At 33.2% G+C, this 26,326-nt stretch overlaps 1 protein-coding gene across 3 annotated transcripts in view; it reads right to left on the bottom strand.

Moving 5' to 3' along the window:
- LOC128167844 (BAI1-associated protein 3-like) overlaps positions 1-14,533 on the bottom strand; it is a 65,025-nt gene extending 50,492 nt beyond the window's left edge. For 2 of the 3 annotated variants that reach the window (XM_052833776.1, XM_052833777.1), the window contains exons 1-3: positions 14,369-14,530; positions 7,570-7,748; positions 961-1,048 (exon numbers count right to left, since the gene is read on the bottom strand). In XM_052833776.1, the coding sequence (XP_052689736.1) occupies positions 961-1,048; positions 7,570-7,745 (264 nt within the window). In that variant the 5' untranslated portion in view covers positions 7,746-7,748; positions 14,369-14,530. Of the gene's footprint in view, positions 1-960; positions 1,049-7,569; positions 7,749-14,368 lie in introns of all 3 variants that reach the window. The other variant, XM_052833775.1, reaches the window with a different exon arrangement.
- Positions 14,534-26,326: the final 11,793 nt, after the last annotated feature.

Below are 26,326 nucleotides of genomic sequence, written 5' to 3'. Positions count from 1 at the left end.
AAAAAAGTAGAATGGGGGTCTGGGGGTCTAGGTTATAGCCGGCAATAATAGCTGGGTAATTATGTCATTTTATGCCGGGGAATTCCCCACCCGCCGGTCTTAAAGACACACCTGCAAGAATTGCATAAAATAAGGAATCTGAAGTATAATCATATTGAATAAGATTTAGATCACATGATCTATTTACATTTATAGGTACATGACATCATCATCATGTCATAAGATTTTTCTGGCTCTAGCTTTCGATTGCATTTCAAAGAGAACAAGAAGAAAAGACAAAAAAGGCATCTTCAATGATAACATTAATTGCAAGCATTATTGAGCTCTTTTGAAGATGTCGACAAATTGACAAAAAACGATCTGTTCATCTTCCTACACTTGCCAGCAGATACGTAAAATGATTTGGTGAAATTTCATTGATAAATGATATATCAAATAGAATCTGCTAGATATATATATAAAAAGAACATGGGTAACAGCAATATTATATCTACACTTGATACCACATCACACAAATAATCTGTCTTCTATAATATCATTATGGAATATCCACAATGACCAATCCTTTTAATACCCACAGTTTTAGTAACCCTCTACCTCTTGGCTGCAGTTATAAAACTTGAAACTTCAGTTTCAATTGATTGAGGGGAAAAACATTTGGTTGACGTCAAAGCCAACTGGTGATCAGGAAACCATACTCCCTTAAACCCAAGTACCAACAAGAAATGCGAAAAACAGCAGCTGCATTCAGCCGATGACTGACAGGCAAACTTGAGAGTTTCTTTTCTTATAAAAGGAAAATATTGATTTGAACAGTCCACATTGCAAACACAAATTAACAATCAAACACATAATTCATTCATTTTTTTCCCCAAGTCTTTTAAACATTGCTATTTAACACTAGCAGCTTTAAAAATATTATGCCATAAACAACTATATGAATAGACCATTTATACTTACATCTGAGGCAGCTCGAAGTCTTTTATTCTCCTGTCTCCATGATAATGCTGTAAAACTTTCGAAAAAGTTGCTGTCGGATTCTTGCACTCTGTAAGTATCAATCAGGGATTTCTTGTTAGTGGACATGTTAACAAAGGCCTCTGGTCACACACAAAATCTCCAAGCTTATCTTCAACTATCTTGCTCTAAATCCAATATAATTAAATTTCTCTTCACCAAATGCCATGTGTGTCAACGTTCCTTAAAATCCCAAAGCATTTTCTAAACTAAGGTTCAATATGAAATATTGGCTCTGGATTTATTGATGCCTATATATTGTCATACAATCAGCAGCTCTTTAATCACAATACAATGTATGACTATTCACTTCAAGCAGTTTGATATCACTTTTTCGGGGAGAGAGAAAAATTCCCCAAATCTAAACTATAATAAGTCACACTGTAAAAGCTGAATAGTCTGAGGATTTACAGAACAACACAAAATTCAGAATCATAACTGCAGCTGTTCAAGTAGCTGATCAAACATTTCCGCGCGGATATCCACGACAATTAACAGAGTCCAGCATCACCCATGCAGCACAAGCTTCACCTGAATTGCTCGCTCCGCTAAGCTATAGGTTTTTCTTGATTATGCTTCTGCAGTATAGGCACTAGTGTATTTATACCTGCAGTCCACACCAAGATTGGTGGAGACATCAGCTCAGCTGATTAGTACCATTCAGTAAGAAAGGACACACTAAGAAAAGTCTGCAGGATCCAGAAAACTACATAATCTGTACAGCCGAGTGTTGTGTCGTGATCAAAAATTCATGAGATTTCCATACATTAGTCATGGTGACTATTCTCAGTGGTGCAAATACTTGGTTAATTATATTTCTGTTTCAGTAATTCTAGTTATTGTATGATTTATAAAGTAAATATGACCCATAAAATAGCTATCACATATTGAATTATACTCAATATTTCATTAATTATCATGAATTAAATTAAAACAAGTACCTTAGCATTTGACTGTTTGAATCATTCAGCAATTGTATTATTGCATATATATTTTAAAAAATACTTGTCAATTTTAATTATTAAAAAGATTTTCTTTTTTAATTAGGCTGATTTTAGCTTTCATTGCACCAACTTCACTAGCCAAGGGTGAAGATCACCTTTCGGTGAATAGAGAAACACCCTTTGCTAGCAAAGATGAGACAACATCTTTTTTGATTTTAAGAATTATACAATAATAAAGAAAAGAAATCAAGTTAGAACCATATGATTGGTAAATGGTATATATATGTAGTATTTAGATTTTCAGTTCACAGGCAAGTGGGAAAAACCCTGGGACCCATCCCCCCTCCCCCAGGAGCAGTTGTTTTTCTTAAGGTAACTCCGTACCTATAAAATCATGGGTTCAAAGTTAAAAACATAACTTTTTTTTAACTTAGTGGACTTGAATTTCATCAAAAAATCAATAAAATATATATGTATCCATACTATTTAAGATGTAAGGTAATAAAAACCAAAGGCTGAAATTATCATCTGAAAATCACATTTTTTTGTTTAAAAATTAAATATAAGTGGATGGATACTTGTTTGTATATTTAAATTGTATTGCTTACTTTGCCAGAAAACTAAAATTTATTTTAAAAAAAAGAAAAAATTTGTTTACATTAGAAAAATTATAGCATTTAGATATATCACTCAGAGAAAAGTAGAAAAGAGTCATTTCCCTTTGTCATTATTGAATTATGTCGAATACAAGGATGAAAAACGCTTATCAAATATCTTCAAGTAAACAATGATTTGAGTTTTTGATGTGCACCTATCATAACATAGAAATTAAAAATCTACTTGCAAGAATTTTAATGAATTCATGGTTTATGTAAAATGTATGACGTCACAGGAGGGTGGATTTACTTTAAGGTGGAATAACACATCATCACAAAATGGCTGACCTCTGATCGAAACAATATTTCGTTTTATTAAAAGGATTTTATCGACAAAAGCATGTAACCTTACTCAATAGCTGAGTGGATAATGTGTTTGGCTTGTGATCCGTACATCCTGCATTTGAATCCCGTGGGGGGGGGGTTGTTACTGAATAAAATTTTTTTTAGATATTCATTTCTTATCCCCAAACTGCAAATTTTTTCGATTATTTAACATATTTACAGTTTATTTATCGTTATATCTTTTATAATCAAATAATTTACGGTTAATTTGAGTGACTTTTTCCAGGTGTGTTATTCCACCTTAAAGTAAATCCACCCTCCTGTGCTATAATTTTTCTAATGTAAACAAATTTTTTCTTTTTTTTTAAATAAATTTTAGTTTTCTGGCGAAGTAAGCAATACAATTTAAATATACAAACAAGTATCCATCCACTTATATTTAATTTTTAAACAAAAAAATGTGATTTTCAGATGATAATTTCAGCCTTTGGTTTTTATTACCTTACATCTTAAATAGTATGGATACATATATATTTTATTGATTTTTTGATGAAATTCAAGTCCACTAAGTTAAAAAAAAGTTATGTTTTTAACTTTGAACCCATGATTTTATAGGTACGGAGTTACCTTAAGCATAAATTTTGAGTTAGTCGTGCACATAACATGTTCCATTTCAAATAACTATAAATTAACAGAAAATAAATGATTAATCAATTTAATGTAAAACAATGTAAAACACCCCCCTCCCCTTTTGCATATAAAAAGAGGAAAAGTATGCCACTCCAATTTGTTTACATTATTGCCCCTTCGTCATGTGACTTTAAAACATGTATCTGCTTTTTTCTCCAACAAGCACAGAATGATACTATCGAAGTAAATATATCTCTTTCTTATTACATGTATGCTTTTAAAATGAATGTATGTTCTTCTGTAAACCTATTATACCATGTCAAATGAGTTTTTTTTAAACAAGCTAGACAATTGAGATGGAAGTTTTCAGCTATCAGTGCAATATATGTATACACTCATGAATGATAAAATTAAAGGAGAGGAACTTGTAAGTTGTTAGAACTTGTTTCTGATCCTTTAATTGTTTAATCAATAAAATATGTTAAAAACAAACAAACAAAATTAAAGGATCGAGTCTTATAGCGCGCCAATGCATTCCGTCAGTTACCTAATAAAAAGTGGCGTACATTTCTTTTTTTTATATGCAGGTTTGGATTGTTTTAATTGAATCGTTTATTTTCAATTTATTTTCATATATTTGATATGGAACATGTTTTATATGTGACTTTGAAGAAATTTCTATCAAACAAGCAATAACTACCCCCGAGGTCGGTCTTCGAGCACCTATGGCTCAGTTATAACCAAAATAACCAGCTCTCAGTACACTATTTTCTCTAAATGGTGAAATCTACTGTGTCTGGTGCATGCATACATGCGTTTGTGATGGGTATTGCCAATATCGTGTTACCTCTACATGTTAATCCAAATCTACCCAAGGACTTAATCAAACCATATTATACAGCTGTAAACACTGATGGAGCCATGATCGCTCCCACAGAAATGAGACACTAAATATCATCAAGAACCAAGAACACTGATTTTTGCAACAGAAATGTGATTACAAAATCAATATGCATTCTTGCAAGTTGAGAAGAAGCTGCTACAGATTGTGAAAACACAACAATAGTTTTAGCCTTTAACATTATCTTCCCAATCATTGTCAGATTACTAACATCGTTTCATCCTTGTAACTCATTAAATTTCAAACCGTAAATTCTAATGGGCTATCAAAATCTCAAAAACAAACTGAATTTATTTCAACAAACAATTAAATAGCCCTCATTATAACTGTAGAAATTGGGCTGAAAAGTAATGATTGGCAATTGCCAAGACTTGAACAAATTCAGTGGCTACACTTCACTCAGTTACCATACTTATATAAATAATTGATACAATACAATGAAAATGGTTATATGTCACACACAATGAAAAGCAATATTCAATTGGCTTGATTAAGCTTTGGAACTACAATTTATTTTTATGAAGACGGAACTTTGCATCATGAACTACAATAGTTAAAGAAGGTACAAATTAAACGATATTTCGCTAGTTGAGGGGAAACAATTTAAAACTAAAATATTTAAGTTATAAAGTGTTATTAATTGAAATTGAGTTAATTATAACCTGCCTTTTCAACTGTTGCAATATAAACCAAGCCTTGCTGAGTAAATATGTATAAATGTTTTGTTTCTAGTACTAGTATTTCTGACCTTGACCCTCAGAGTTTGAGACATTTAAACCTTGACTTTTTATCAAATTGGATGCAAAATATCTTCAAACACTGAATCAATAATACCTTTTAAAATCAATAATGATGCTGTATTTATTAAAAAAAAAAACAAAATTTCATCAATTTTGGAGACTATATATTAATATTTAGCTATTTATTACCTTACCATGAACTAAACACTTTTTTTTTTTTACAAAAATGGGCTTAATTGGTAAGCATTCACTTCCTCCTTTTACTTTAACGGTCAGCTTGACCTTCATTAATTGATTTAAATAGTCAAAGAGTACAATAAATAAAGGACTTTGCAGTTCCAAATTGACTTTGTTCTCCTTTTTTCACACGGCATTTGTCGAAGTGCACACAGATTTTTTTCTATGATGATGAACTTGAACATTAGATGTGTGTGCGCTTCAAGAAATAATCCTATTACAATTGATTTTTTCTATTTTCTTTAGAATATCAAGGCTGGTCTTCCATCAGATTTTTTTCTTCACCAGAATTTTAAATGAGAAAGATATACATAATACATGTAGATGTATACCCTCAGATGCTCTTGCAAAAAACAAATTAAAATTGTAGACATAATCATATGTAAATGTAAGTATACCATAGTTTATACATGCACTTTGATATGCTCCTAAGAATACAGGAATGAATCTTCTGGGTCATCCTGTGATTTCACATCCTGAGGGAAACTTAAGACATGCAATGGTACTGAGATCAAAAAGGCACCATTGGAGGAAACTTTAACGAATCAGCACATAAGGGTGAAAAGGCCAATGGGATGAAACCAAATTACATTTGGTAATGCAGACATTCACCATGCATTGGCATTGATTTTGACTAACACCACTGTATTACCGTAATTAATTTATTAAATTAATTCCATTATTCAATTTGACAGTAACCAATATGTATATATCAGCTAAATAAAGGTTCTTTCAAAATAGCTAAATTGAAGAATTAAATTTCAACATATATAGGTACCTGTACATATACAAATATAGAATGCTAGTTCTAGCATGCTTCTCAATATCTAAATGATTATAATTAACTGATGTCCTACGAAAACAGTTTTTATGTCTGTGAATAAACATGAACAATACATTTGGCTGCTAAAGATTTACACCTGTAAACTATAATTTACATTGGTCAACTATAGTTAAGAGTTGTTTAACTATATTCATCAGATAAACTATGTTTTGCAATCACAAATAGTTGTTAATCATTTTAAGTTTACACTTCTGAAACAAAAATGATCGCTTTAACTATGGTTATGATATGTGAAATATAGATTAACGTTGTTAACTATAGTTTTCTGTGCATAAACTAAACACAGTTTGAAACTGATACACCTATAATTCATCGACTGTGACACTATGTTTAGCTCATTTTTGTGAATTTGTCATGCCATAACTGTTGGTCATTCTTTGAATTTTATTAATAGATTTGCCGATAGATTTTAAAGAATATCAACAATTTAATCTAATATCCTTTTTTCAACCAAAATTAGAACCAACTTAGCAAGAGCTTTGACTTTCCGTAGGGCGTATCTATCTATTCCTTGTGTCAAAACAAGTTAAAAATGACGCTGTTTCAAGCGAAATGAAAAGCCAGACAAATCTTGTTGATTTCAAAGGGCCAGTCGGCTGAGTGGCTAGCAAGACAGGCCAACATCACATAGTTGTTTGACATAATTAACCAAAGTCAAAGCTCTTGTTAAAATGGCTCTATTTTTTTTATTTCTCTCAAAAAATACTGAAAAATCATACGATTAAAAGGCAATAACAGTCTCTTAATTATTTTTGAAATCACACTTCAATAAACGATACTATATATTTTAAAAATTTATTGGTGTCGAGCCATCTTGAGACCCAGTAATAAAAAAAAAGACATTCACTGAAAGTACAACCAATATCTAATACAGCAACCAAGCATTCTGAAACACAATTTTATAGATATGGAAAACTTACACCAACCAACGCAACGCATTTATAAATAACACTGACACACTAACAAACTCATAGTTATCTCTCTTAGATCTACGAAATATATGAGGATGACAGCCCACAGGCCAATAATCTGTTAAATGCATGGGAAGAGAGAGATATATTCCCTATCTATATATAAATAAATGTTTTTATTGATAGAAATTCAGAGGCATGTGGACAGACCTTCCCGTAAAATATATGTTGAGCGCCAAAAAATGAAACTAGCGTCCGTTTACGGTTATTTATGTCTCTGCCTCTGGATTATTTTGCAATTTTTGGACTACACTCTCGTCTTGTATATTGGATCAGGGGAGTGATAATTTAAGGACTCTGTATTCTCAGGTTATTTTCATACCATTTTCAATGAATATCTATACCTTGGGTTCTGTAACTCTCGGGGCGGGGTTTGGAACACTTCGTCTTGGTTGTCCACTTTCCCCTCCAGCGCCGCCAACATCCGCGTGGTACTAGGCGGAGTCACGTGTTTCCGGTGTTGACGCGGGGACTTCGGAGACTTCACGTGGAGTCTGGACAGATCTCCTGGGAGATCCATTATCTGAAAATTAAATGAATAGATATAAATAAATGAATAGAGATAGCTAGTTTGGTCGTTAACTGCAAAACACCAGGTCTTTTTACAAATATGAAGCTTTCGTTTGACCATGGAGCTTTTAACTTGATCAATTTGATGGGTTTGCTGCAAAGATCTATATAACAGTTATGATACACCATCAGTCATGTATGTACATGCGTCCCTGGGTTTGCAGTATTTCTACATAAAGAAAAAAATGCAAAATTCACGTGATGTACGTTAGACGCGATTTTTTGATGTTATTTATGTCTCTGATGATATATAGAAAAATCCAATCCATATTCCATTATAGTGGATGTTCGCCGTTGCTTGTCATGATGTGACAATGTGACGTACTATATCCAGGCACGTAGCATCGGGGGGGGGGGGGGGGGGGGGGGGGGGCTGGCCCCCCCACTTTTTCTTGCAACAACAATTTTTTTAAAATTTACATATAAAAATTAGAATTATCATGGAGTCCCCCCCCCCCCCCCCCCCCACTCTTTTGGGAGTACAGTGTATGTAAAAAATTGTTATGAAAATAAGGAAATTAGGATTTAAATTGAAATTATATACTACGCGACCCAAAACTTTCGCCAATACTTGCGTTTGCAAATGGCCAGTCGATTTAGTGTCGATTTACGCATTACAGATTATATAAATCGACAAACAGTTTTTTGGTCATGCTGCGGCACAAAGCAAAACAAAAATTATCGAATCTAATAAGCAATATATTGATCCACAATTGAAACAAATAGACCATAAGATGTGTAAAGTTGTTAGCTGATCTATTTATTCTACATATACTGTTCGATGATTTAGAAATTTCTTTTTTAAATCCGCCCCCCCCCCCAAAAAAAACCCCAAAAAAACCACAATCAGTCAGATGTTATTTATTGCAATGGAAATGGTCGCTTCTTAAAGACGTATCTCAATATAAATTTCTATTATAATTTTTAAAAAGTTCAATCAGTTACATTTAATTCCAGTGAATACAGTACAACATTAACGCTTTTTATCAATCCTGCACTTTCCGTTTCGATCCACATTATGAAATTGAGTTCGGTCGCACCAACTTAATGTCTAGGGGGTGACAGAAAATAAATGGTTAGAACCAGTATATAACTCAATAATTCATGAATAGTTTGCACACCATACATGAGTCTCCTACTGGCGGAAGTAGCTCATCGGATACGTTTAATGAGTCACGGGACCTTCTCTGTGCCCTAGACCTACTCAGTACTCACACAGACTTGATGAGTCATCGTCGGAGAAAGGTGTTAAAAACAGGTTACTTACTATATAAAGTTTTAAAGTGATTAACCATGCTCTGCTGAACAACCTGGACTGTGCTGCATTTGAATTAAAAACAAAACAAAACACTTTTATTCAAATCAATCTAAATTCGACGTAAGCTAATCTTAGAGAAACCAATAACAACGCCAAAAAACAATTTTGAATTTTCCTCTATTCCTCTGATATATCAAAAATATATGAATGGTTACATATATAGTTTCCCACCAATAAATACTAAATAAACTAATAAGTGGTTCTAATCATTTTAAAAGAAACCACATGCTATACTGAATGAATAAGAAGCCCTGGTGTTGAAATTCTATGTGAAATGTGTCTTATAGTAAAATTGCGTTTTGCAACTGCTGCGGAATAAAATACGTTCCCGATCGCCATCAACAAAGAATTACTCGGTGATCAGATAAGACAGTTAGGGGATTTCTATCTCTCTGTAAAACAGTGTTTTCAACATGTGAACTCGATAAAGAATAGCTCCAAAAGGAATAGTTGTCATAAGTCATTTCGTCAAGGAAACCCCATGAACTTGTACAGAAATATGCTTTACCGACTGGCTATTATACACACTGTAAAGGATCAATGCATGTTGGAAATGTTCTTTTCAATAAACATATAACGGCTTGAAAAGATTCTGCCATCGATGAATCCTTTGGTTTAATGTTTAATGACAACCCGCAAACAACACAAACCATTATACAAATATTATTTAATTAGTCACACACATACACGCGGGTCTTTTTGTATTAAAAGTGTAATTGTGCTCTACATATAGAACCATTTTCTTGGTTTCCTCATCATTTCACGTACAAGAATTAGGAGCAAATTAAATGAAACTTAATGAAAGGTGTTGTGGGGATAATTTTTGCGTTTAATCAAAGTACTTGAATAGATCGAGAGCATTCGATCGACACATAGTCTAGTAACACGTCACAATCACCTAATTACTTTTTTTATATATCGTTGTTGGAAACATGCATATTTAAAAACAATAAATAATGTTCTGTATGTGATATTTACATCCTACTAATATTTCCCTTAATAGATGACACTAGTTTTCGGTGAAGGACGATATGCTGTATATATAAAATAACACTGAAAGACCCGGAAAAAAACCCCAATGCCTAAATGTTTTCAGCTCGATGTCCCATATACCATGACAAACAATTGTTAATAATTCATATAAATAGCGAGAACCATACCAAAATCAAAAATATCACGGACAAAAGGAAATGCACCAGAAGCCATACTTGCGCTCCCATATATAATTAAAAAAAAAGTATTAGCTATCCTCTGCTTTCAAGAGACTACCAAGGAGATGAATAAGAAACACAACTCAACCAAAACAAATTACAAAAGCCCCCAAAAGAGATTTTTTTCTAAGTGCTGGGAAATCAGGAATTCCACTCGAAGACACGAGGGAAATACTAATGATTTCAAAAGAGCTCATTAAGATATGGTTTGGATACGTTTAGTAAATTTCGGAGAGAGTGATTCAGCCTCACAAGAAAATAGGTTGACAGAGATACTCAGTCAAAATTGCTTTTCCCCCAATGAAAATAACTTTAAGAATGTCACTGCACTTAATTAAAGGAGTTGAGACATCGCTTTTTAACATCTTGACTAACATCTAGATTTTGGAAAACAGAAGGCGGATGTACAAGACAATATCCGGGAAGGATGAAACAAATTTGATCGAGAACCTAGCTCCTCTGTTCTGTGGTCAAGTGTTGACAAGCTTCCGATAAATCTTTAACAGAAGAACTATAAAACCAAGGAATCATCAGCAGACGACAGAACGTTGCCTCGAAACGTCTCCCCATGATACCGCTTGACATCGTTTTCGCAATCGAAAAGTGTGTGTAGTGAGAGTCGTCTTGTGTCCAGAACCAATCGATCAAAGTCGTGACATTTGACTTCAAAATGTGATTCTTTCAGTCATTTACCGTACATCATAGATGAGGAAACTCCATGGTAGAATTTGGAGAAAGAAACTAGAACATAGTTAGCATAAAGCATGCTGAATTTAACAAAAAATGCATTGTCATATCTCCTTCTTACTTGGCCCAGTAGAATCACAAATTCAACGAGAGTATTGATAAATAACATTAGATTAGATATCATTATACCAGATGACCCAAGAGAAAAAAAAAATTCCGCTCTATGCATGGATCGTCTCGCAGACGGAGCTGTTTCGTCGGTTTTTCCATTCATAATCATTTTTCTTTTATTGTGCGCCCGATTAACCGATTCAAATCAATTTTGAGAGAGAGAGAGAGAGAGAGAGAGAGAGAGAGAGAGAGAGAGAGAGAGAGAACTATGAAATACAGATTTCTAGAGAAGAATCCTACTTTGTATGGTATGAAAGCTATATGGTTCTTACATGCCGGAAATAAGTACACAGCGATCTTATATCGATGTTCTTTATCTAAAGGCGTAATAAGAGCTATCTATATGTAAATTATAAATTATCCTTACACGTGTCATTCTCCAAAGAACAAAAAAACGTTAAAATATGATACAAGATCCGTTATCGATAAAACAAAAAGAAAACTAACAAATTACTAGGTAGCGTTTAGTAGCCCCTGTTATTTATTTTCGGTATACTATTCAGTCTATCGAAAATTGATATCATATCTAGCGCTGCTTTTCATAGTATCCCATTGAATCCTTATGTCGATAATTCATAGGTTTTGTTTACCCACGAGTTACTGAGAGTACCGTATGAAAGCACCTATAAAAACTGGCGCTTTAACTTTGGTTTAACTTTACGAAATGTTTTATCAAAACCATGTTACTTACATGTAGCAAATGTGTTTGTGAAAAATAAACAAAACAGAATTGTTTTAACGAACTCACTTTTGCTATGACTTAACTTATTATAACTCACAGATTGTTTTAAATTTGAGTTGTATGTTCACAAGTTGGTCACGTGATCAAACCTGTGCAACACTATATGACTTCACTTTCCAACCTAGCTGTTGATTTGTAGCTTCATGGGAAATTGGGGTTGGCGGTCCGTGGCTCAGAAATTTATCGGTATTGTAATTTTCACAGAATATATTCCTTAATTAGTTAAAAATGTCTAAAACCGCGCGCAACTTTTTGTGCGCAATAGATATATACACTTTCTTTTATATGGATGGAACTGTAGCTCCACGGTCCATCAACCCGAATTTCCCGATGAGCTACAGTTCTGCAGCTATAACCAACCAATTTCGTATGTCAATCAGAGGAATGGTTTTAACAATAATTCTGTTTGGCACTTTACTATTGCTCAGCAATTTTTATATCTTTTGGTTGCTTTGCATTCCTGTCAATATATCATTTAAAGAGATTAAAGAACTGAAGGATATCATTTAAATCAGCTTTTGGTTTATATGACAACACTTTTTTTAAAACATACAATATAGTACATGTAGTTTAAAGCCGTCAGAACAAATTTTAGCGCATTCGAGCATTGTACTATAGAAAAGTCTTCTTAATAGATGCTTCACATGTAATTTTTTTTTTCAGTTTAAATGTCTCATCTGTTTTTGTATTAAAATATAGAAATTCAACACGATATATAACTTTTAATTTAGACACGTAAAATTTCTTTATAAAACAGAGAGAGAGGTCACAATTTGACAATAGCATTCGAGCATTGTACTATAGAAAAGTCTTCTTAATAGATGCTTCACATGTAATTTTTTTTTCAGTTTAAATGTCTCATCTGTTTTTGTATTAAAATATAGAAATTCAACACGATATATAACTTTTAATTTAGACACGTAAAATTTCTTTATAAAACAGAGAGAGAGGTCACAATTTGACAATAGCGTTTTATGATGATTTAGGTTGTGCATCCATAACACAGATCCCAAACGTCGGAAACCACACGGGAACAATACGTAATCAACCGTGGGTTTCCGACGACGAATACCAATACCCCCACTCTGTCCTATTCCTGAGAGGATGACAGAAGTTAAATCGAGGCTTATTGTCTATTACACTTAGACGTTAGACACAGGAAAGTCAGGGATATATGGTGTCTCCAAAAGGTTTTTTCATGACCTTGTGCATGAAAGCGATGTTTGACACAGTAGAGTTTTATCATCCCATGTACACGACTGTATAACGGGTAATCCATATAGCAAACGATAGTGTTCATTAACCACGGGGGAATAAAAAATAATATAATAACAGTAGAATTATTGACAAAACAATGCCCAGGACACCATGTAGTGATATTTAAATTGCAGGGACACACGGTTTAAGCAATTGATTGGAATATACATACTAGAAACATAAGGACCTGTGAGCGTGCTAAAAAAATATACAATGATCATTTGCTAATGAATTTCACTAAAGGTTAGCCGTTGAGATTATTTATAATTGCTAATAAAAATATGAAATGGGATACATATTTGGCATTCTCGATCTTTTTTAAAGCTTAATTTTAAGCTTTTGCGTGTAAAACTCGTTAAATGGAAAGTTAATCATTAAGCCACGATTGGATTATCTTGGAGTTGACTTTTCTACAATTCACATGAATAGTAGACCATAGTATGAGAGAGAGTTTTCAACTTCCATATTGGTGTTCCATATTAATTGGATTTTGCAATATAGTAATGCAAATGCAATGCAAGGATCATTTAAATTAGCAACACCTACATTGGGGACTTGCTTGCAATGCGCCCGCATGCTGCTACACAGCGATGCTACAGAAACACGACCCACGGATACACTCTCGGCCTTGATTTGTCAACATATGTATACTCTTAATCATTGAATAGATTCACCTGGTCTGGATTATTTCAAATTCGCCCATACTGCCCTAAAGAAAAGAAATTACTTGACCATATCATACCTTAAGCAAATAAGAAATGGTAAATAATAACAGTGGTTAATTTTACTAGTGCTTAAGATTTATCGATTTGAATTGTTGTATTGGAGACTCAGAGTATTACCAGTGACTATAATTCGATTTTCTCGAGATGTTCCACAATGATTTGTTGACGGAAAAGATAAACTTTACAACAAAATAATGCATTTATATCTTTAAAGCAATAAACACTTCTCCCGGTGTAAAGAATCCTATTATAAATCAATAAAAGAGAAAAATGAAAATATGCAACAAACAAACCAAGATGGACACTACCGATCGTAAACACCATGGAAACAGGAACAGCTAGGAACTTACAACAAACACCAAAACAAAAGGAGAGGGATGTTCGTTGCCTCTTGAAAGCCAGAAAAGCCAATTGCAGTGTACTTACACAAACACTTAGACTAATAAACTGTCGTCTGCTTACCTTTTTATGAGCGTTGTATGCCTTGAATGCTTTGCTCTGTTTGCACGCTTACAGAGAGATGCGGCAGTTTCGTATATCGATTAGCCGTCGATCTTGAATACGTTCAAATTCCAATATGATAACAGGTCGATTTAGTCCATTTCAACACAGATGAGGGATGCAACCTAATACGGATTTCTCAATTTCACTTTTATTATTTTGCACGCTCCATGTAATGCATTGCCCCAGGGATTCGTTTTTAAAGTACTGGATCAATAGGTAAATAATTGAAAATTGTCCCTTTTTATCGTACCTTTCGTATGAATCCAGATTTGCATCTCGGGACTACGAAGGCTTTTTGTATCTTGTATTGATTGTGTGTTATTGTTTGGGATGCAGATATCAAAGCAAAATAAATGCGCAAAGTTAATACATGGAATCGACTTTTCATTGCCCAGGAATATTAATGAATCTCTCTCTCTCTCTCTCTCTCTCTCTCTCTCTCTCTCTCTCTCTCTCTCTCTCTCTCTCTCTCTCTAAAAATCCTTTTAATTCTTCAATTAATGATGACTGACAGTAATGCATTTACATCCGTTGTTTTTTCGAGAAGGATGGTGAAATCAATGAGACAGATTCCTCATTAATTTTACCATCAGCCGGTGATCGACTTAGTTTTTAAATTTTTTACACTGTTAAAAAAAACAATAATCAACTAATAACAGAGTAGTCGAATTCAAACATTTTGATTCAAACAGTTGAAACTGAATTCTCAGATACATAGACAGAAACGATCATGTAAATGCATGGTGCCTTCTCTTTAAAAACAAAAAGATAATTACTTGCGCTACTGCATATTCGACGAGATTTTAAAAATGCTGAGTAATGGTAAAACAATTCATATACACTCTATGGTATTTGTTATTTGACGCTTGCTAATAGCAATTAACTTTTAATTATCTTTGTACTTTATTTTTGTATTAGTACCCAAAGCGATTATTTACCTAGATATTGGAAAAAATCCATTAAGTTGATTACTAATATTATAATTTACTGCGACATGTGGCAGAAAGAAGCATTTCTGATGTTTTAAGCATCAAGCCCAAATGAATTCAGGACACAGCAAGGGAAAACGTTAATATGTATTGATCATACACAATTGAATATTATTTTTATCAACTCAAAAAGGAAAACCGTAGAAGTGCACACTATAAAGAAAATAATGTACAATTTGTAAATTCATCGATATGACAACTATTCTGTTAAAAATGACATTCCTATGCATTAGAGCTTCAATTCAATTCTGGAGAGGCTTTTGCAATCATGTTCGGATAATTCCAAATGATTGTAGGACAACACTTGAATTAAACAAACGAACGTTTAAGCAGCAAGGGGATGTTTTCAAGATAGGCCAACAACTCCCAGACTTAGAGGGATTCTGTCTTGTTATGAAGAAGACTACGAAACCATGAGGGGGCCATACAAATGTCAAACTATAATGAATCATGCCAAGATTGCCTATTAAAAGGGCTGGATAGTTCTAGCAATTTTAAGGCTATATTTACCTCCTTTTGACAAAGAGCTCTGTATAAATGAGATTCAAAAGTTCAAATTTTAAAAACCAAAATACTCGGATTTTTTTCTTTTCTGATTAATAGTTTAAGGACAGAAATATCATTTTGAAATTTTAAGCAGCGTGAAAGGCAATTTGATGACCATCCATCCTCCTAATCTCCATAACTTAAAAAAAAACCCCATGATATGGTACAGGTAATTTCACTGACAATCTCGACTCGATGTAAACGTTCCCCGTATCGACATTTTGAATCCGAAATGCAGAGCGTAACTTTAGACGGTAGAGTTTTGGTGCCTAAAACCGTAAATTCCAACTTTTTGTGTTTTAATAGATGTTGCTGTGACATAGGTCCTCTAATGATCTTGCTGTGATATCAATCAACAAAAAATGCGAGATTTCTATTTTACGGCGATTCCTTATTTTCTATTTCAACTAATTGGTTAATTATATCTAATTTATTTTTTACCCTTGTATTTGATTTTACAATCAACAAACTCGTTTTGATAATTTGTGTTAAGGTTCCACAATAACAAGAAACTGAATCCAAAGGTTTGATAGGTTTGGTTATTGGATTAAGCAGACATATTTAACATACGCAAGAAGGAATCAAACTTTGACTATTGGTGTGGGGAAAAATGCAAAAGATTATTTTAAAACAAAAATCATCGGTCTCTTTGCTAGATTCCCTAACTTATATCGCTAAAAAATAAATAAAAGAATACGTTAAAACAATCTAATATAGTGGTTCCTTTACTGGCCTCCGTAGAAAATGGAATGATTCCAAACCCGGCACTTCTCTCTCAAAAGATCGTAGATCAATATATGTGAAGTATGTCTCTTAATCAAACTCAGAACAGCGTGTAATGCTTTGTATAATTACTCTCATTGTTATAACTGTCAACTGTATGGATGAGGGTTTGATTTGCAATTACGCCATGTCGCTAGTACAAAAATTTCTCGTAGCTTGCTTGAAAATTCCGCGATAAAAATATTACATCATCAGTCGTTGATCTCTTGAGACCGTGAAAAATACACTCCTCAGCTATCTACAAAATACCAAAGAAAAAAACAAACATAACGCATTAGTCGATGGAAAGGGCTTGTTAAGCAAGTCACTCGTCTTTGAGATTCTTTAAGATTTATCGATTCTTCATTGTCCATCGGGATAGACGATAGATGGGACAGCCATATATATCCGTATTGATGCAATTCATCTTCATTTCAATTTTTGTTCTATTTTAGTTTGCGTGTGTTAGGGGAAGGGGGGGGGGGGGTGAATGAGCCCAACATCTTGGCAAGAAGGGGGGGGAGGAAGCAAAAACTTGACAAAACTTCAAATTCCTTAAATCTGTGGACGGCTCTAGTGTTGTGCCTCTTATCGACTTGATCCCATAAATATTATATAACATTTTTCCATAAATTATTATATCAATGACCGGAAAAGAGGAATGGCAATTCGTGCAAAAATAATTTCTTTGTATGTTTTATAAGCAAAATGAAGGCGGACAACAACAAAAGTTGTGGTTGGGGCCCCTTTTCCCGCTCCTCGTTGCAGCGTGCCTGATTTAATTTTTTTGTTGTCTTCTATCACTGGGTATTGATATACAGAGTCAATAATATAGCATTAAATGATTTATTTTTGACGTCGTCGTGTCAATAACTGCCGTCAGGTGAGCAGACAAATTGAATAACGCGCGTTAGCGCGTTATGATAATTTGTCTGTTCACCTGACGGCAGTTATTGACACGACGATGTCAAAAATAAATCATTTAATACTTATATTTACATTCCCTTACTGAAGAAATCAATTGTTTACTTAAATAAATCGATATTAAGTGCAGATCACGGAGGGAGTGAATAAGTAACAGCAAGAACAGCTGTTTTGTAAAACCGGTTTAAACTGGTTTTCACATAGACCGTTGAGAGGAGATCAACGAGCATGGAAATATAATCCATGATACATAACTCTTGAAATGTTGCTTTTTACAATAAAGTCAACTTTTTTGTCGAATAATTATAAAACATGGTGTTTTGACAACATTCATAAAATACATTTTTTAACCGATAACATAGAAATCACTGTTTGAGAACTACTTATGTAAATTACTCGTAAATTCATACGCAGTGAATAGGTGTTGCATTTAGAGGCATTTAACCATCACTGAATTTAATGGAAAAACACAGTAGAATGTAAATATTATTATTTATTTACATCTACCGAGTATGATTCCCTCTTTTTCCTGAAGGAAACTTATTGTTAATTCATAGTTCTATAGAACAGCTGTAGAAACTGACAGGACTGAAATCGACACACCCCGTTTAATGATTGGTCGTAATCTAAGGCGACTTAAAAAAAAATCACGGACTCCACGAAATAATCATGACGAAGTCAGACTCAAATTCCAATAGGCGACGATTTGACTGTTTCTTCCAGCTAACGTACTTATGTACATTAACAGTAATTTAGTGAAACTAACTTAGTTTTTAAAGTCATTTTATTAATTTGTTAAAAAAAAGATGTAAATATAAACAATAAAATGTTTTCTTTGATGATTCGTGTGGATTATGAAGGTAGCGATCATTGCAGAAAAAAATCACATAACCCGTTAAAGCGGGTTATGTATTTTTACTGCAATGTCACCACCTTCAAATTCCGCATGAATCACTGAAGAAGGGAGGGCATATTTCATTGCTGCTGTCCGTCTCTCTGTCGATCGGTTCACCAACAGTTTCAGTTCATTTTCTTCGCAGAGGTTGCACATTCTATAATGAAAGGTATGCATATATTTCATAAGAATATCTCGGTCAAGTTTGATTTTGGGAACAATCGAACAATTTTAAACAGTTATGCCCCTTGGATTTAGAAAAAATCCAATTGTTTGCAGTTTCCGTTCATTTTCTTCGCAGAGATTGCACATACTGAAATGAAATTTGGTATGCAGATTTATCATAAGAATATCTACGTCAAGATTTATTTTGGGTACGATCGAGCAATTTTTGATCATTTGCTTTCCGTGCATTATCTTTGCAAATTAAAGTTTGAATAAATAAAAAAAAATATACTGAAATATTATGGAAAACGTGTTTTTGCCTAAGATGTGACGTAAAAGATTTGTGCAACGCTTGTGATGTATCTCACTGACTCAGATAGTACTGAGAGATGACTCTTATTGATTTTTAAGTTCAAGAGCCGGTCAATTTCATTTCCATTGATATATACTGCCCACAATGTACACTGTCCATAATAAAGGCTTGTGAAACCTATAATGTATATCCAAAGGACGGACATAAGTGTAAATCACTCACAAAGCCTCTAAGTGATTTCGAGGACTTATGACCGACGCTTAAATATCTAAACCTAGAATTAACATTTCAACGTACTTCCATGCAGATACAATTGACTGATAATTAGAAAAAAAAATGTTTACTGACCATAAATATACTGGAAAACAAAAAATGATAAGTTTGAAGTTCAAATGACCACTAAACCAGTGGAGATTGGCTTTGCTAATGGTTATTTGCTTGTTTGATATGATAAATGATTCTGTTAATGAGGTTTTCGCCACCGCTAGCTGACAACATCTGTACCATGCCTCTAAGTGTTGCGTTATTCTATGACTAGGACAGCCTAATTGATAATACATACACTTCCACTACAAATGCAAACAATGACAGAATGAAAAATTCATGTACGATGTAAGAGGGTATCTGTACACACTACACAATCACAACCTCCCCATATCGATTGATGAACTAGACACGATTTCCAAGGTCTGTTCCAACCATGCAATTAACGACTACAGAGACCAACTGTCGTACTTTAATTGTCTTTTAGTGGAGTTCGATTGTCGTGCTTATTGTATAAATTAAAAAAAAAAACCCGGACAAAAAGAACTTCAATAAATTGAACAGTAAAATTCTCTCTCTCTCTCTCTCTCTCTCTCTTTATTTGTTTTTATGTCTGTCTTTCTTATCTTCTTCCTTTTAAACTAATTATACAGCATATTATGAAATAAGATATTCTATAAAAGATACTCTCTCTCTCTCTCTCTCCCTCTCTTTCTCTCTCTCTCTCTGCTGCAATAGTTATCAAAGAGTTATATTTAAGAAATAAGAAACCATTCTTCTAGTATGATGAGGTGATATAATTTCGGTCGTGGTGTGGTCAAATCCAATCAAGCCCGAAGGGCTTTATGATAGATTTTACCACGCTCCGACCGAAATGATATAAGGAATAAGGAATCAATTCTTTCAATATTATGAGGTGATAATTTTGGTCGGGGCGTGATCAAATCCAATAAAGCCCGAAGGGCTTTATGATAGATTTGATCACGCCCCGACCGAAATTATCACCTCATAATATTGAAAGAATGATTCCCTCTTACTTATATTTATATAATTTTAAGCCATCGTACGATTAAATATTTAGATATAAATAAGCAAACCCCGCCGGCGCCTCAATTTGGCGTCATTTGTATTATGGGTTATATAGTACAAAATCGATACGTAGTGTTATCAAAGGCAAAGACACTGGAAAATGTAAATATAACTTCATAATATTCAAAGAATGATTCCTTATTACTTATATTTACCTTTAATGTTTCCAATATCTGCAGTTTGACACAACATTTTAAAAACACAATTTTTTCATGTAGCGCATGCTATGTATTACTACGCGGCGCAGCCAATAAAGTGTTTCGGTTATGCTATAAGACACGCCCATTTTTTGTCGCTCATTTTTAATGAAATTATTAGGTTATAGGCTTCAAAATATATTCGTAATGTTATCACAGACAAAGACAGTTGGAAATATGTAAATATTTAAATAAGGAATGAGAAATCATTCTTTGAGTATTATGAGGTGATAATTTTTGTCGGGGTGTGATCAAATCCAATAAGCCCGAAGGGCTTTATGATAGATTTGATCACGCCCCGACCGAAATTATCACTTCATAATATTCAAAGAATGATTCCTTATTTCTTATATTTATATAATTTCAGGCCATTGTACGATTAAATGGTGTGTTCCCGTTTTGCACACATTTGATAATTGGGTATAGAACAATAGGTGTGAATTGTGTTGTGATAGCAATTATAGTCTGCTTTCAGTCAAAGATTTTACCTGGATTTTTACTTGTGTTTTATCATTCATTCATCAGCGCCATGAAACAAGAAGAATATAGATATTTTGTTGTGTTTTAGACTAATAACTATCACAATTTTTTTCATTTGATAAAATAAAGATCAAATATTTTTAGTCTTAAATTTCCGCTCACTGATAAGAAAAATAAGGATTAGATGATTTGACTTTTACATTTTTGCCCATTTACTTTAAATATAAAACTCGGTGAATTGAGGGAAAATTGCTGGTCCCGGGCCAATTTTTTTTTTTCAATTGGGCCAATTGGAAGCTGATTCAGTGGATAATTATATGATAAAGGGGAAAACTACACGGACAGTCATATGGGTTAGTCCGTGTCTCTTTTTACAACTTACATTGTAGATGCAAAATATGTAAATCGCATGTTTATAATTGGTTGTTTGGTATCAACAGAAAGATTATTATGAAAAGAAACAGACCTTTATCACAAAATATTTTTCTGGATTTTCAAACCAGCAGCTCAATAAATTCCGACAAAAATAATAATTTAAATATTGATTCGATATATCTCAAAATGAAGAAGGTTGAAAATGTATGAATTAGGTCTACATTTGATAGGTTTTGTGAAAAAATATTTTCAGTTTTTGAAGCATATAAAATTGCCTATTTATCATCATATCGTCATACTATTTATTTTGTTATACTGAATGTCTTTTTTAAAATTTTTAAGAAAATTTTACTGCTTTTATATAGGAATAACGTGAATTCTACAGCGAACCGTACGCGCATAATTTTCGCGCATGTAACATTTTTTAATGTTACCCGTTGCCAAGTGCGTTGCTAACGCTGAGGGTAATAGTAAATATTATTAACTGCGTCTTAACCAATCAGATTTCAGTATTTAACATGAAAGTATAACAAATTAATTTGTCTAATAGTATTCTCTTCGATTATTCAAGCCACAGCATAAATGAAAAATAATTAGCAGCGTTTTCACTAGACACATTTCCTCCATTTATGTAAGCAAAAGCAATAAATAAACACTAATATATGATATTTTCTCTTCAAACTTGTAGCGTGTAAATGTACTTCCTAAAGGCAGGAAGTTAAACAAAAGCACTACATACACAACATTTTTGCGATAATCTTTTTTGTTTAAAGAAATTAATGAAATTGTTGATGACCAAATCGATGTTTAAAATTAAATTCCAGAACATGGATGTCAATTATTATGTAAATGTGCTTCTATGCAAGTTATATTGTAACATTAAATAAATGTAAATATCAATTGCGAGTAGATACGTTTTATTTATTTCATTGTCAATTGCCCTTACAGGAACTGTGATATAGACTATAGCAATTAAGTAATTAACACACCTGGTCAAATTCCCGTTTCGCACACATTTTTTCGATACCTAATTTTCAAATGTGTGCAAAACGGGAACAAACCGATTAAATCTTTCAATATAAATAAGCAAACCCCGCCGGCGCCTCAATTTGGCGTCATATGTATTATGGGTTATATAGTACAAAATCGATACGTAGTGTTACCACAGACAAAGACACTGGATAATGTAAATATATGTAAATGGTGTTAGAAACTATATGTGTACATATGCATTAATTTCTAATTTTTTTGGTTTATTTATAAAATCTTCTTAATTAGTTCTTCATTCGGATATACTTATTTAAATACTCTTAATACTGAATAAGTAATCGATTGACGAATAGGAGAATACAAAATAATTTTATCCTGATTCATTTCTTATTTAAAACACAATTATTTCCTTTATAGCGAGAAGATATCTACTATAGATATAATTCAAAATTGAGTGTTTGCACATGCATATAAACAGACTACTGTAGGTCCTTCTTCAAATCAAACATGCACAACTTTCAATAATCAATGATTTTTTTCTACAGCCCACGGCGGTACTTTCTGCCGAAGCGTTGATTAATATCGGGAACAAGGGTAAGTCAAACTACCTTTGGTTGAATTACAAATTCAGGGTCGTACCAAGGATCTCTAATACACAAAATATTTGCTCACTCTTGAATTTCAGAGGTTTGTAAACATGACGTGGAGCCCAGAGGGGGGAGGTTCTACATGTATTCTCAACGGGCGTGATTCACAACCCTTCCCTCAGCCAGCTGTGTGAAAAGGGTGAGAATGAATCTATGGAGTCCCACAAACCCCTCCCTCAACCAGCTGTTTAGAGGGGTGAGAAGCTCTGGTCTTGATCCGACGCCATCTACACACCTGTAGTTTCATCTGTATACATAGGGAATATGCTCTTCACTTCAATATTTTCACATTAACGCATATATTTTTGTCCAAGCAGCTTAACTTGTTATAGGTAAGATATTTTCTAAGAGAATTTTATTAATTTTGTTATTTTATAATTTTTGTTTATTTATCTTTTTAGGCATTAATTAACTATCAGGATGAAACAGAAATTTACCGGAATCTTCCTACATATTTCAAGATTTATTCATTTTTTTTTTGGTGAAAAACGAAGGTTTTCGCAAAACGGTTTTTTATCTGATCTTTGCAATTGTATCGTTTGTTAAAAATCAAAATTCAAACAGAAAACTTCAAGAAAATAATTTACTAGCGCTGGTTAGATTGTGTTACATGTCTTTTTTCATTCATTCAATCATTAATTCATTCATTCAATCATTAATTAATTAATTCATTACTTAATTTATTCATTCATTCATTCAGTCAGTCAATCGTTCTTTCATTGTCACGGATGCTTTGTGAATAAGGTCCCTGGTCAGACTCCGGTATGGAATATCCACGTCCGGTTTAGTTTTATGTATTCGGTATGGAGACTTCTGAGCCAGGGCCACCATCTCAGTTCGAACAGAGACTAGAGAATGGTCATCACAAGAATCGTGCCCACCGTTCCCAATACCCAACTATTTTTTTGCGTTCCACTTGGCTCAGTAAACATGTCGCTCGTCCTTCCTCCTGCTGCGCAAAGTCTTCCCTTTGGAATCATGCACGTTATGCAATAATTAAAAAGAATGTTTCACTGTCCATTTATATTCAATTACTTCTTTAAGAAATAAAACATATTGCTTAAATAACTAAACAGGAGACCAATGGACCACATCGCTCACCTGAACAACAATATCTCTTTCTTAACTCTTCATTGAAATTCTTCTAAAATACTGTAAAACTTTAAAATACTGTAAATATTTCTTATATAGTCTAAGATTAGACAATACATAAAAACAATACATATAATTCCCCAAACACTGAGATGTGCAGCGGATACACGCTGTTTTCTAAGGTAGCCGCAAGTTGTCATTAATATAGATATTTACGTGCTTACATATAGATTCGTTTAGACAATGTAAAAACACCACGAATTCTGACCCGAAGGAAAGAATAACAAATATCATTTAGAAAGAAGTTTCACAGAAATGGTGTAAAAAGCTAACCAATATTTCCATGGGGTGGGTTTAATAACAAAAACCGTCCAATGTATATGTGGAGTTTGATGTAAGTACTAATCTACTTTATTTCAATAAGATAAATTATACAATTTCGAAATATTTTGTGAAGACAAACCTAAGAGTATTGTTTCTTCTTAAAGTTTTATTTCTTAGCGTATAACATTTTCTATTTAGCTAACTATCATGTCGTAAATTTTGTACTTACACCCACCCAGTAAATTAAGTGGGTGTAATTACAAATTTTACAACATGACAACAGTTCTAGTTGTCATTGTAATTTTACAATAATTTTTATTTACACCCACCTAGTAAATTCAAAATTTACAACATGACATAACCCTGAATCATTTGAAATTTCTTTTCTATTTATTCTTTGATAAAAACACCAACACTACACCGCGATCACTGTTCATCAAGCGTACGTCAGCTACCAAATGCTTTGTCCAGAATTTATCACCTAAATAGAAAGAATATGTTTCCATAAAATTTGTTCACTACAACGTTTATGAAGCTACGGGGAACGCCAGATTAAGACAACTATAGTAATATGCGATGCTACAAACAACTGGTTTGTGCAAGAAACTGGAGGTAAATAACTTCCGGTTATGGAATGAGTTAAGTCGCAAATCTGGAACAATCGATCATCGTAGTTTCCGACAGAAGAAGGAAAAGGGGCTATAATAGTCATCATGTTTTCTAAGTAAACAAGGGTCAGCTATTCTTACTGATCTGCTGTCGTGTTGCTGTATTTATATTTGGTTATTTCGTACAGAGGAAGAAATTGTTGTATTGCATATTATTTTTTGTAACTTGAACAATTTCCCCTCAATAAAATATAAAATGATTGGAAGAGAGAAAGCATCTTCTTCTAACCGGAAATGTACTTTAAATATAATACAAAATTCTCAAAGTCAATTGCTTACTGAATTTATTGACTTCAAAATGCTGTACAACCATAAGGCAACATTTGTGATTTGGAGGAGAAAGTGAGCGAGTGCTTTACCATAAGAAACAGGTTGCAACATTCGAGGCAAAGGGAGACAGAATTGTCAAAGTCAATAGCTCAACTAAATATATTTGCTTTAGCACATAGAGATATGTGATTTGGTGGGGAAACTTTAAAGGCCGTCTTGTACACATGAAGGACTAAAAATGTCTGACACAGTGACGTATTAATGCCAAAGACTGACTAAAACTGTTGTCAAACGATAAATGAGCAATATATATAAGAGGTTTTACATGTTGATTTGTACGCAAATTGCACACAGAAGTTGAGAACAATGACTTTTCTATTCACTTAAAACAGCTGTAGAACTGCGCAGCTGCAGACTTAAATCAAAGATTTAAAAAAAAGAAAGGTGTCAACTCCACAACTATGAATTTTGTTTAGAAATATTTTGAATCTTGCACATGTATGTTGTAGCTTTGTCTCAAAATAAGGTACCCTATTCTTATCAGCCGGCATATGATTTATTTTAGAAGAAGAAAAATTCAGTCTATAGTCTATATATATACTTTTGTATTAATGGAAGTCCATTGACGATATATTTTCATAGAAAAAGTACGTCAATTTAAAATAATCTATGAAAAATGTGACAAATATCTCCATATCAGTCCCAAATTTTTCTTTTTAGTTGTACATGTTACTGTATAAATTAAAGTAAAATCTTTTCAAAGTGCGGGACAAAAATGGTTTTAAATTGAAAAAAAATATACGTGTACATGTATATATTTTTCAATAGGAAATTTATTTACATTGTACTACAATGCACATCCATAGACAAAGACAAATACTAACATCTCTTGCCGACTGCTATTTTCTAAGACACAATTTAAGAAT

This window comes from Crassostrea angulata, chromosome 10, assembly GCF_025612915.1.
Source record: "Crassostrea angulata isolate pt1a10 chromosome 10, ASM2561291v2, whole genome shotgun sequence".
In the NCBI taxonomy this organism is placed as follows: Eukaryota; Metazoa; Mollusca; class Bivalvia; order Ostreida; family Ostreidae; genus Magallana; species Magallana angulata.
This window is presented reverse-complemented; position numbering and strand designations above follow the sequence as displayed.